General features: G+C 39.0%; 1 protein-coding gene across 1 annotated transcript; it reads left to right on the plus strand.

Annotated features, from left to right (window-relative positions):
* Positions 1–1583: 1583 nt before the first annotated feature.
* On the plus strand, positions 1584–3765 carry LOC147637749 (protein neprosin-like). Its single transcript, XM_086799029.1, has 7 exons — positions 1584–1814; positions 1948–2034; positions 2248–2469; positions 2580–2753; positions 2931–2984; positions 3082–3228; positions 3382–3765. The coding sequence occupies exons 1-7, from the start codon at positions 1584–1586 to the stop codon at positions 3763–3765; spliced, it is 1299 nt and encodes a 432-aa protein (XP_086655155.1).
* The last annotated feature ends 9681 nt before the right edge of the window (positions 3766–13446 follow it).

Raw genomic sequence — 13446 nt, forward strand, 5'->3', positions numbered from 1 at the left:
AGAGTACCCTCGAGGTTGGGCGGGGGGACATTTATATAGTGTAAAGGCCCTAAGAGAGAGGGAGGGTGTTCCTCTCCACACTTCATGATGGTATACATGTGGGCCTCTTAGGCATTGTGTGCACATACATGTGCTACCAGCTCCCCTTGGCTTGTGCACTATCATGGCCTTGATTTTTGGATACTTCTTGGGATTCCATTGCCTTGTAATTGGTGCTCTTGGTTCTCTTGGTTGGCAAGTTTGGTTACCTTCTAGGTGGACTCTCTAGGCTTGGTGGTTGTGGTGATTTATTCTCCCAATTCTTTTACCAAGAAATTTCCTACAAAATCTTAGTAGCATCTCCCCCCTTATTTAAAAAAATATTGCCCCCTCTATCGAGTGTAGCTCTTCATGATTAAATAAGAAAAATTACCCCCTCTATCGAGTGTAGCCCCTCATGATTAAATAAGGGTTTTATTTTTTGATGATCTTTTATGGCGAGCTTATAAGGTCATTGGACATGTTTCATTTGATTTTAGTATAAACATGACCATATTCAGGATGAGTTTTCAGCAAGTTATGGCCAATTTAGGTTTTGGGCCTAGGGGCCTCCACAAACTCGACAGGGCACCCATAATGGTGGTACTGACTTGTCAATCCCCCAGGCCCAAAACTTAAAATAGCCATAACTTGCGCAAAACTCATCGGAATATGGTCATGTTTATACTCAAATTGAGTGGAATGACAATAACTTGCTCAGAACTCATCAGAATATGGTCATGTTTATACGCAAATCAACTTGAATATGGTCAAGTTATGATAAGTGGATGCAAGTTATGTGTAGTATAATTTATCGGGTGTTTTGAAGAAAGAACTTTTGTCTAGGTCCTAGTAGGAAAACCTAATTTGAATAGTCTATATGGCCAAAGGCTGTTGGCTAGTAGCACCGAGCCCACATGTGCAAATGTTGCAAGACCAAATCTATATTCACTACTTTTCTATAAACCATGGTTTATAATGTCCTTGTGGTCTTGGAATTGTATTGTTTTCAAGGCTTGGCAGTGATTGGGGGATAGCCCGATGGTTAGTCTAGATGAGTGCTATGCATAAGGCTCTATTCTTATTTGGGACCATATTATTAACCAATAGTGTGTAGGTGCACATTAATCATTAGTATACCACGAGACACTAATTTTTTGTAAACCAATATGGTTTACAATATTTTTGTGGGCTTGAAAATTTTCAAGAGCCAACACTAGTGCAAAAATTTTCCCCCACCATGCCTTACACCCCACAAAATCTAGAATGAGCACACCGAAATTTATGCTAAGCCCCTTCAAAAAAAAAAACACCATTTAATGTGTATTTCACCGTAGGGCTCAGGGATGGACAAGGGAGACTCAGTACCCTCGAGGTCTTTTTTTTGCGGGGGGGCGGGGAAAACATTTCCATAGTGTAAAGGCCCTAAGATTTCTCCCAATGGATGCCGATAGTTAGTAGTACCGACTACGCGCAGTCCGAATCTTTACAAGGTTTCTGGACAATAGTATGACGGTGGTGATGAGAATAAGGCAAGGTTTATATTATAGACACTGCACAATAATATGACGGTGGTGATGATGACTTTGCGAGGGCGCAATGACAGACATCTATCGGCCAGCGACGTCCTCTTGAGCATTTTAGTATTGTCTAGTTTCTTCGTGCATGTTGTGCGAGGAAGAAGTCTTACAGCCGATCAAGTAAGAGACTCGCTAAGTGGGTACACCAGGGAGGATGTCGCCAAAGCGCATCTGCAACTCCGCGAGCTTATCAAACCATCGGTTCGGAGCATCCAGGTGGACGAAATTATCTCATTAATTAGGTCAATGCAGTAATTAATATAGATCAAATCATCAATTACTTTGATTCGGTGCGTTTATTGATCATATAAACGTCGATGCATGTTATGTTGTCTTGTGAACCCTACAGAGTCCCGATGGAGACATCATTGATTGCGTGTTGCGGGAGAAGCAGCCTGCGTTAGATCACCCGTTGTTAAGAAACCATACTATCCAGGTCAATTATTCTCTCTCTTTTTAGCTAGCTAAGCACCTTAGATTCAATCATGCGTACTGTTAAAAGCTCCTTAAGATTTAGTATATCGACGTATTATTAGGTTAACAGAGATTATTGCATACACTAACAGGAATTCCCGAGCTTTTCTCCCGATGCAATTAAACGCAATCCACATATTATTAGGTTAACAGAGATTGCTGCACATACTAACAGGAATTCCCGAGCTCTACTCCCGATGGAATTAAACGCAATCCTGAGATGGATAATTATCCGCCAGTTTTGATCGCGGGTGCGCAGCTTTGGCATCTCAATGGCATCTGTCCAATTGGAACCGTGGCAATACGAAGACCTTCTTTGCTGTATATTCTCAAGTCCCGTAGAGTCGTGCATTGTAAACAGAAGCGCTTCTCACGAGATTTTACAGGAAACATCGAGGTCAGTTAAATAATCAAATCTCGTGCTTGATTAATTTCAAGTCGATTAGGATAATGATTGAGTCCAGCTTAAGCCCATAATTTTTTTAAAGGAAGTACATGTATTTGCAGTTTGCCAAGGCCGTGTATTCCCACGGCCAACCCATATTTGGAGCCTCCGCATCACTCAGCATATGGAATCCTCACGTTGAGAATATAGCTTCTGAGATGAGCGCGGTCGACGTGTGGCTGACTGCTGGATCCGCCTTAGACAACACCCTCAACACGGTCGAAACTGGATGGTCGGTAAGCTCACTAGCCTCAAACCTTTGCATACATATTGAGACCTTCAGGGGGTCCCTAATTAACATCTAATGTGATTTCTTATCCCCTAAACATCTAACATCAAATCTAAAAATTACTGTACTAATAAGCTGTGGAACAGTCCTTATAAGACATTATTCTAACACTTCTCCATGTTAGGTGAACCCTGAACTCTATGGCGATAACTACACCCGCCTTTCCACCTACTGGACGGTGGGTTATAAATCTTTGATGGGATCAAGTGATTCAAAATCCTCATGTACAAGAATTGCTTCCTTCTCATGTTTCGTTTCACTTCGCATGCATGCAGAAGGACTTCTATGTAAACACAGGATGTTTTGATCTCACCTGCCCAGGCTTCGTCCATGTGGCATTTCAAATTGCCATAGGTGCAACCATATTCCCTACTTCTACCGATAAAGGCCATCTAGTTGATGTCTCTTTTCGTATTTGGCAGGTGAGGTTATTGATAAATCAATCAAATTGGATTCTCCTTGAGATAAATGTTGAGCCATAATGCATTTTTTTATGTACAGTACACATTTGGATATGTTGAGCTCATTGACTAATAACTCATTGTGATATATGCCTATGCTGACGTTGCTTGTAGGATCTTGTAACTCATAATTGGTGGCTAGCATATGGCACAATTGATGTGGGATATTGGCCATCAGAATTATTTACAAATCTAGCACAATACGCAGACACAGCTAGTATTGGAGGATCGGTGATCAACTCGAAAGTTGGAGGAGTACATACTACTACTGAGATGGGCAATGGAAACTTTCCTAGCGAGGGTGTGGATGTTGCAGCTACTTATGCCCACTCCCTGCAGGTGATGACTTCACCAAATATACTCACAGATGCAAGGGCAAGTGATGTCGTGCTCGTCACTTCTGACCCTGACTGCTACAATATACAAACTACCACTCATGCTGCTATGGGCACCACGGTAGTCCTCGGAGGGCCGGCACATGGCCCTGGTTGTCCATGATCCTCACTTCATGCCCTCTAGTTCTGCATAAACCCATATCGTGCACACCAGCTCATGCATAAACATCCCATGGTGGGAGTTGCATCATGGGAAGGACACTGATATTTTTGGATATTGACATTTTCTGATGTTTTCTGTCATGAGTTGAAAAGTGATCCATTGATTGAAAAACTTTTGGTTCTTGTTTTAGTTGTCAAATATTGCATGTTTTATAGTATATTTATGATCAGCATCCAAAGTATGCATGTATGCATACTTTGTGATTATCTAACATCCAAAGTATGCATCGAGTCTTTACATGTTTTATGTGAAGGCATTATAGCCTACTTATAATTAGGCTTGATTTTAAGTATACATACTTGTGATTATCTAATATCGTAAGTATGCATCGAGTCTTTACTTGTTTTATGTGAAGGCATTATAGTTTACTTATGATTAGGCTTGATTTTTGTTAGATGTTTTACCTATAATTTCTCAATGGTTTTTAGTAGACAAATTAAATTTCATATGCACATCACAAAATACACTATCTTTTTTTCCCAAAAATCATGATATGCACATCACAAAATACACTATCGTTTTTCTCCCAAAAATTATGATTTCTAACGAGCAAGGCAGTGCCCATCAAAAACCAAGCATTAATCTTATGGTGTCAACACCCGAGTATATGCATACTTATGATTGTAAGCATCCTACATATGTATAAGAGGGCCCTTATAATGTGTTTATGTGAAGGCATTAAGTGTCTTAGTTGATGTCAAAGAATACTGCTTCCAAGACATTTTTCATTTTTGTACTAGATGGAGATAATCAATCAAAATAAAATGGATTAAGAAAATATCAATTAAAGGTTCACTACACTATAGTACGATGCAACTATAGTGGTACTTTTATGGGTGATAACTAAGTTTTGAAAAAGGCAAGCACCAATGAAGCACCATTGTTAGCACAAATATGAATCCACCAAAAATTGAGCCTTATCAGAGGCAAAACAATACACCAAAGAACCATCATTTTTTGTGTAATCCTTATTTAAAAAATTCAAGCAAGCTTAATCCAATTGTATGTAGTGTTAGAAAAAAAATCCCTTTAGAGTATTCTTTCATAGATTGGATGAGAGTTTTTCTTACCTAGAAAATACTAGTTATTTTGAGAAATTTTATTTTGAAATAATTGATATATAGATCTTTGAAGAAAAAATAGGCCAAGGTAAATACCTCTCCTTATTTTAAGTGGTTGGACACAAAAGAATGCCGTTGTTATGTAGGCCATTGATGCACTACTATAGGATGACCCGTTTTTTATGCCTTGTATCGACGGTTTCGGTGCCGTCAAAATATCCCTCGATACAAATGTCAAAATTAGACGTTGAAATGTAGTGTCAAAATAAGTGTCGAAAGTAGGGTCAAAGTAAGTGTCGAAATCTTTTTTTATTATTTTTTGTTTTGGACTTCTTAAAAAATTAAGTATGTAGAAAAAGAAAACATTGACAAAAACCAAGTATTTCTTGGTAAATAAAATTGAAATAAGATTTTATAGCTCATCATCAACTCTCTCATCTTTAGCTAGATCCATGGTTCCGAATACATCTATTTCCAGAAATACCTCTCCATCTACATCTCCGTCAATAGGTGTAGCCTCCGTATTGTCCCCTTCTATTCCAGGCATTTGAGGTGGTTGTGTTGAAAGTTGTTCTTCTATTTTTTCTTCGAATTCCAGATTAGTTGTGTTTGCTTCTAGTTCAAGTGCTAGTAATTGTTGAATTACTATACCTTCATTTGATCCTTCCTCTAGTTGCTCAGCTGGATAAATATCTGTTTCTTGTTCTTCTTGAGTGGGTTTCTTAACCTCTACTTCATGTAAAATTTCCATATCTTCAAATAGTTGTTTAGTGCATGAATCAATTTGTATTACAAGCAACCACCTATGATCTCTCAGGTCCACCTTGAAGACGACCTGCTCACAATGCTCTGGTAGCACAAATGTGTTCCTTTGGTTTGTCCATATCTTTGTGGAGTATACTTGAATAAATCTGCTCTTATCTCTGTGCATGGTTGCTTGTGGTCCTTGAATCACTACCTTGAACCACTTCACATAAAAAATGAACATAGAAAACTTTCTGAACCCAACGTCTTTGATAATGTCTTGTGTTGTTCCATAGTAATCAAGCATGACAACTTCACTACTTAGATCACTTGCACTTGAACGACTTCTTGCATGAAATTTGCTTTGACATTGTAATTAAATATTATTCTCTTCTTATCTATTTGCTCCACTTGACCGTGTGAGCAAAGTGCGCTAAATTTGTGATACTGCAAGCAAAAGAAGATCGTGAAATTATATCAAGAATAAAAACTTATACAAGACTATGTGTTATGGTCTCTTGTGTACATATAAAAACTCACTTACACAGTAATCACAACCATCTGCAATCTCCTCCTCCTCGTCACTTATAACCTCGCCACTCTATTTTTCTTGTTGTATGGTTTGCTAAAAACATCTACCAGAATGAAATTTTGGAAGTTGATCAAGTGAATCTGGGTATGGCAATGCCCTAGTTGTTTGACTCTTTCTAAAATTCAAACAGTCTCGGTCTCTTTCCCTCTTTGCTAGGTTATACCTCTCAATCCATTTCTCCATAGCAGTTGAGTTGAGGATGAAAAATTTATTCGTCTTGTCTTGCAATGTCATATCCATTGTTCTTTGAAGCCCTTGTCCTTGAGGCTCTTCCCCAACAAGCCGATCATCCTCTTCTTGTGTCCACAATCATGGCATATATGGGTCTGACATATTAAAAAATTATTTTATATATACAAGAGATTCTTGAGCAAGCCATCCCATTGCCATACTGCCCTCAAGGTGAGCTTTTTGACGAACAAAACCTTTCAGTGTCTTCATAAATATCTTGAGGAAGAACATTCATCAACTATGAATAACACCTGCTCTATAGCAACCTCATTAACCACACGAACAAGCAGGTGCAATTGAATGGTCAGGAAACTTGTTGGAAATAATTTCTCCACCAGTCATTACTTCAATGGAGTTTAGACGAGCTGCTTCCAATGTATTTCTTCTAATCTCCTTCTTTGATATCTGATGTAACACTGCACTAATCTTTTATATTGTCTCTCTTATGTCTACGCTGAGGCAATCCTTAATGGCTATTGGCAGCACAAACTATAAGATTTTGTGCCAGTCATGAGGCTTTAAGCCACTAATATCTTCATTCTTTGTGAATGCTCACTTCAAGCAATGCATATAACCACTGGGAGTACGAAACTCACTGATGAACTTTTTACAAAACTCCTTAATGGCTATTGGCAGCACAAACTATAAGATTTTGTGCCAGTCATGAGACTTTAAGCCACTAATCTCTTCATCCTTTGTGAATGCTCACTTCAAACAATGCATACAACCACTGGGAGTACGAAACTCACTGATGCTCTAGGGAGAATCACCTTCCCATTAGGTCTACTCCCCATGCCCATAAGTGCTGCTTGCAATCCACCTCTTTTAGATCACCCTTTGTGCCTTTCTCTCTTTAGCACCTGTGATGGTTATCCAAAGCATATTGGCTATGTTCGTGAAGCTGTGCATAGGGTTAAGAAGATGATTGCCTAGAAGATCACTTTAGTATGGGAGTAGATGGAAGATGGATCTAGCTAATTCATTCCCGGGGGTGAACAACTTGGATCCACTCCCCATGCCCTCCTCCAATCACTTGGCTTTAGCACACGATGAGGCCTCCCTAGAAATTTCTCTACTTGTAACTCATGGTTGTCGGGAAGATACTTTTTGTGGCCCTCAAAGATAACCTTCTTCAAAGCTGTTGAGTATCGAGCCTCTAATCTAGGCCCACATATAGGAGGGCATACATTATAACCAGATATTAAAAGCCCTGCCAAACATGCTAATCATTATGATGAGATATGCAAATAAGACAAAAATACCAAAATCGTGAAATTAAATAAGATCAAGGAATCTGAGAATCATTAACTTACCAAAGCACTCTCCATAGCCCGACCAATCATGCATGGTCCACATAAGTATTCCTTGCACTGTTGCAACCCTTTCTCCAAACCGCTTAGATGCATCATGAACTTGGATACCATCCCATAACGTGCGTAGCTTATCAACTAATGGAGCCAAGTAGACGTCCATGTTCTTAACCTTCTTGTACTTCCCTGGAACTATCGAGGAAAGAAAAAGGTGCCGCTTATTTATTGCTAATAACCATGGTGGCAGGTTATAATTCACTAGGTAAACGGGTCATGTACTCCATGATGAACTTCATAAGCCAAATGGATTGACTCCATCCATTGCTAGTCCGAGATGACTATAACAAGGCTCTTCCCCAAATTCCACCCACTTCTCTTCAATATGCCTCCATGCTGGAGAATCAGCGGGGACACACACATAACGTCATCTGTGGATCTAGAGTTTTGATGCCAAGTCATTAAAGATGCAATGGATTTACAACTGAACATTTTTTGAATACATGGAATGATGCGGGAGTATCATAAGACTTTAGCAGGGACCCTTTGTCCTTGGACATCTTGCCTATATCTCGATGAACCACACTGTGGACACTTGTGAAGAGTGGCGTACTCATGCCAAAAGAGAATACAATTATTCAAAAAAGCATGGTGTGTGTTGTTATAGTCCATCCCTATTATGGAGTGCAACATTTCTTTTGCCAATCCGAAGCCATCTCATTATCTTCTGGTGCAATGTTGGCACTGATCACAACCCTCCTTGACAAATAATGCATAGTCTTTGAAAAGTATTGGCTCCACTAGTACCCCAATTGGCGTATTTTCATGGCAATGATCTCTATCGCAAAATGTCCACTTGCTACTCTTGGTGTTCTTGTTCCATGATTGTAAAATATTCATTCTCTCAAAAGATGACAACATCTAAGAATGTCATCCTTATCTCTTTTATAGGCAATGTTTGCTCTCTTTCAGCAACTTCCTTTTGCTAGATGCTTTCGTAACTGCTTTCCTTATGGAAAACCATTAGCTAGAAAAAGTTAATGATTTTCTCCCTCCATTATGGAATAGCCTTTACCTTGAATAGTGTAGCATCATCACCTACTCTTATTAATGATTCACCATTAGGTATGTGAGATAAATGATAAGCCATGACATGTTTCTTGTGAGGCTTCACAACCACTCTAAAGTCAAATTCAAGAAAAATCAACAACCTTCTTGTGGAATATAGTTTGTTTACAAGATACAAAAAGGCTTGGTGTGATCAACATAAAATAACACCATATTGGGGAATATGGGAATTTCTCACAAGTTTGGGACATGTGGTCAAAACTTTGGATTTTCCATAACTTGAACACCATTAATCCAAAATGAGTGATTTATGGCTCTTTAGATCCCATTTTTCAAGCGCTTTCCAATGATAGGTCACATGATAGGGCTTTGAGAAACTTACAAACATGTTATCCATGTCCCCCCTTTTTTAGTATTCAAAAATGAGAATTGGGAGATTCCCAAATTCTCTAATATGGTGTTAAATTCAAATTTATTAGAGACTATGTTATGAATATATGGGATGTCCTCCTCGTAACTGCATGTACCTTCTTGAGATTGATGAGAGGCCGACACATACTCTCAATTTTCCATTCTTTTTGGGTAAAACCATAATTGGTGAAACCTAGTCCAAGTGTCTGATCTCATAGATAAATACACATTCAATAAGCTTATTGATCTCTTTCTTAACATTTTTAGCGTACTTGTGATTCATAGAATAGTGTTGTTGGTGGACAAGTCTAACATTTGGTACCATGGGGGTTGTGTGTTGCATAACCTCAACAGGTACTCCCTTCATGTCATGGTAAGTCCATGCAAAGAAATCCTTATCTTCCTTGAGAAGAGTAATAAGTTCAGCTTTGTTTTCCTTGGTAAGATCCTTAGCAATGTAGGCTAGCTTATAATCTTCTCCAAGTTTGTCCCAGTCTACTTCATTGACTTCCGTGCAAGTTTGTCATATACTCCATCCTTACTATTATCTTTGGAGTTTTCAAACACTACCTTGTTATCCCCAACTCTGTAAAGACTTATAATGTTCAGGTGTTTGGATGAAAGTCACGTTTAGCTAAGCTTTGGTTCATCAGAGACTTTTACTTGGGTTTATTAATTGGGGGTGGTCTACAATATATGCCTTTTTGTAACTCTTCTCCCCAATTGTCTATAACCTTTTGGTATTGGACTGTGGTTTTTCTTTCATTTAGTCTCAAGTGTCTATTATATCATTTTCTTTTCCTATGTTTTCTTAGTGATGTCCTACTCGTTGTTGAGAAGTTTCCTCTTTTGGTTGTGTTTCAGGTTCATTTGTGCCAGTTTTTCAATCTCCAATGTTTGTTGTGGTATTATTTTGGTCTCAATTTCAGACTCTTCATCTCAAAAGTGTATGAATTAGAGGTGGTCCCATGTGGACTCAACCTCACTATACTTTCTAATTCCCTCAGTGTTTGGGTGTACGGTACTCATCATTCGCAAAATGGTACAACCTTAGTAAGTTCCTTGCCATCAGGAGTCACCCATGTTGTTCCTAGCTTACCCCACGTGTCTGATGTGTCCATCATTTGAATCATCATCTCCCTCGTTTATGGCATGTGGCTTGGAGCTTGAATCCTTCCCTAGGTTTGTGTCAATTTCCTTTTTGCAAGTGAAGTAGTACTGCAATGAAAAAGAAGGGATTGTGGTATCATATTGATTTTCAAGAATTCCACCACTACCCACCATAGGATGTATGTGGCCAGTCAAGGAGCAGTTTAGCTTAATGCATAAAAGGTCATCCTAAGATCATGGGTTGTTTAGAAAAATCCATCACAATGAAGGTATACTTCACTTAATGTTTTAATACTTTGATCTTAAGATCTTGTAGTATCCAATAGGCTTGGCAATTACTCCATTGACCATCTTTACAACAATGTTACAGACTTCAAGCAGAGGTCTACTCATCTTTTCTTGAAACTTCCTAGTGATTAGGCTCACTCCTATGCCACCATCTAGAACTCCCATTATTGTGATTCCTTTGGTAGTGAGATCAAAAGGGTTGCATTAGTCTCATGAGTGTGTTTTTTGAGGGAGCTTTGTAGAGGGAGCTTGGGAGGGAGCTTTTGCTAGCAACCCTTATCTCTTAAAGATGTGAAAATTCTCTCGCCAATCTCTCCACCACTAGCTCCTCCTGTCTCCTCGCACTACCTCCACCACCACACCTCTCAGCCTAGTCCCCTTTCTCCCCTCTAGCCCACCTTAGCTCCTCCCTTTCCTCTCTCTACCTCTATATTCTCTCTCTCTCTCTCTCTCTCTCTCTCTCTCTCTCTCTCACTCTCTCTCTCTCACTTCATCTTACTCCCATTTCTCTCTATCTCTCTCTCTATCCCACCCTCTTCCCTCTCTCTCTCTCTCTCTCTCTCTCTCTCTCCCACCCACCCTCTTCCCTCTCTCCTCCCTTGCCTCTCTCTCCCTCCACCACTCTCTTTCCTCCTGTCTTTCTCTCCTTCCACCACTCTCTTCCCTCTCTACCACACTCTCTCTCTTACTCCCTTCCTCTTCCCTCTCTCCTCCCTTTCCTCTCTCTCCCTCCACCACTCTCTTTCCTCCTATCTTTCTCTCCTTCCACCACTCTCTTCCCTCTCTACCACCCTCTCTCTCTCTCTCTTACTCCCTTCCTCTTCCCTCTCTTCTCCCTTTTCTCTCTCTTCCCTCTTCCCTCTCCCACCTTCTCTCTCTCTCTCTCTCTCTCTCTCTCTCTCTCTCTCTCTCTCTTCGACCCTCCCACTCTCCTTCTCCCTCTCCCTCTCCTTCTCCCTCTCTCTCCTTCTCTCTTTCTCCCCTTCTTCCCTCCCGTCCACCCTCCCTCTCACTCTTTCTTCTCCTATGTATCTCTCTCCTCCATACTCTCTCTTTATCTCACCTCATCTTCCTCTCCCATCGTCTCTCTCTCTCTCTCTCTCTCTCTCTCTCTCTCTCTCTCTCTCTCTCTCTCTCTCTCTCTCTCCCGCCTTTGTCTTTCTCCACCCTCTCTCTCTCTCTCTCTCTCTCTCTCTCTCTCTCTCTCTCTCTCTATACTAGGAGGCTTCCTCTCACTTTTCTACTATGCCTCTCTCTCTCTCTCTCTCTCTCTCTCTCTCTCTCTCTCACACACACACACACACACACACACACCTCATCATACTTTCTATATCTTTTATCTCTCTTTCTCTCTCCCTCTTACCTCATATTTGCATGTGAGATCAACATTTTAAACATAACTGCCTTGATTGAAACAAATGAAAATTTTTGGGTGGGTAGAAGAATAAGCTTCATGGTTATTGTCAAACTTTTTTGACCACCTACATAAGACATCCTTACACTTACATAGCCTCCCTTAAAAATTCTCGCTACATATATCAACCTTATTTGGTCTACTATAGGTATTTGTCATCATGGATACTCTTGCTTACATCATGAACTAACATCAACCCATTAATATGTAGCTTGGTGGTGATGTCATTCTCCTTATATCAAAAGTGTTATGTTACATATTTGTTGGCATGTATGGGATTTTCCTCATTACACGTGGCCTCCTTGGAACCACATGATACAAAATAAAATCTCATGGACTTGAAACACATTCGAAAGAAGAAGAAGATTCGGTATATAGACTCATACATAAAATCTTTTAATATCCATTCAATGGTTTATCTTAAGTTGTTTTTAATCATCTATTGCTTTGCCACATGTCAAAACCATAGTACACCTCTAAGTTTCGATTGCATAATGTACGTGTAATTTTCTATCCAATTTTTAATAAATAGATAATTATATTCAAACATAACAATATTAGTAATACTATATTACTTCTATCTTTTATCAAACACTGACATGTGATGATGAAAGTTGAACCTTACATAGTAAAATAAATATGGAAAGGATGGAATCATAGTTAGAGACATGACGATTAATTTAAGTCTTATTCAAAACTCCCCTCATGACATCATTCTATTTTCAGAGTAGCTATGTTTAGACCGTTGTGACCCATGTCACCATGTGAACCTTTTTAGGTCAATGTTGGGTTTGTTATCTTCTCCCAGTGTCAAAAAAAACTGTCCTTTACTGTGATTTTCACAGCTCAAATTGAAAAAAATTGTTATAATTTTGCATAGCCTTGAATTTTAAGATTTAAAATTTTGAAATTTTAGTTATAAAACTCGTTAACCTATACATTTTTTCAATGAAAATCGGTTGAACTTGAAGGTGATCCTATTTTTCACTGGTTAGAAAAAAAGTTTTTTTCTGACATTGAGATTCTTCTCCAACTACTTACCTTTCTAAATAGAAGTTGCTTTAAAAAGATTCTATTATTTCCTTTATTATAAACACCTTTTAGGATGTCTTTGGAAAATGTGCACAATGGAACAACAATTCAAAATTTATAATGGGAACTTTATATGTATTTTATCATAGTAAAGCATTGAAACATGATGCGGACTAGATTTTGAGGAGCCCACATAAAACAAGCACAAGTAGCCTTGGATTATGTGCTTTGTGTAGCATTGGACTATATAGTTTTATATGAACTCGTTTAAAAAAAAGGATGGAGAGGTGCGCAATAATTTATACAAGTTAATTTATCATAGGATTGTTGGGCCGATCAAATCTATTGTTGGGAATGATTTAT

The sequence above is a fragment of the Cibotium barometz genome, chromosome 6, assembly GCF_041138505.1.
Source record: "Cibotium barometz isolate CiBa-2024 chromosome 6, ASM4113850v1, whole genome shotgun sequence".
NCBI classification, from domain to species: Eukaryota; Viridiplantae; Streptophyta; class Polypodiopsida; order Cyatheales; family Cibotiaceae; genus Cibotium; species Cibotium barometz.

Coding starts and splice junctions, on each gene's coding strand:
- LOC147637749 (XM_086799029.1), top strand. CDS start 1,584: ATGACGGTGGTGATGATGACTTTGCGAGGGCGCAATGACAGACATCTA. Junction 2,035..2,247: donor TAAGAAACCATACTATCCAG/GTCAATTATTCT, acceptor ACATACTAACAG/GAATTCCCGAGCTCTACTCC. Junction 2,754..2,930: donor CGGTCGAAACTGGATGGTCG/GTAAGCTCACTA, acceptor TCTCCATGTTAG/GTGAACCCTGAACTCTATGG.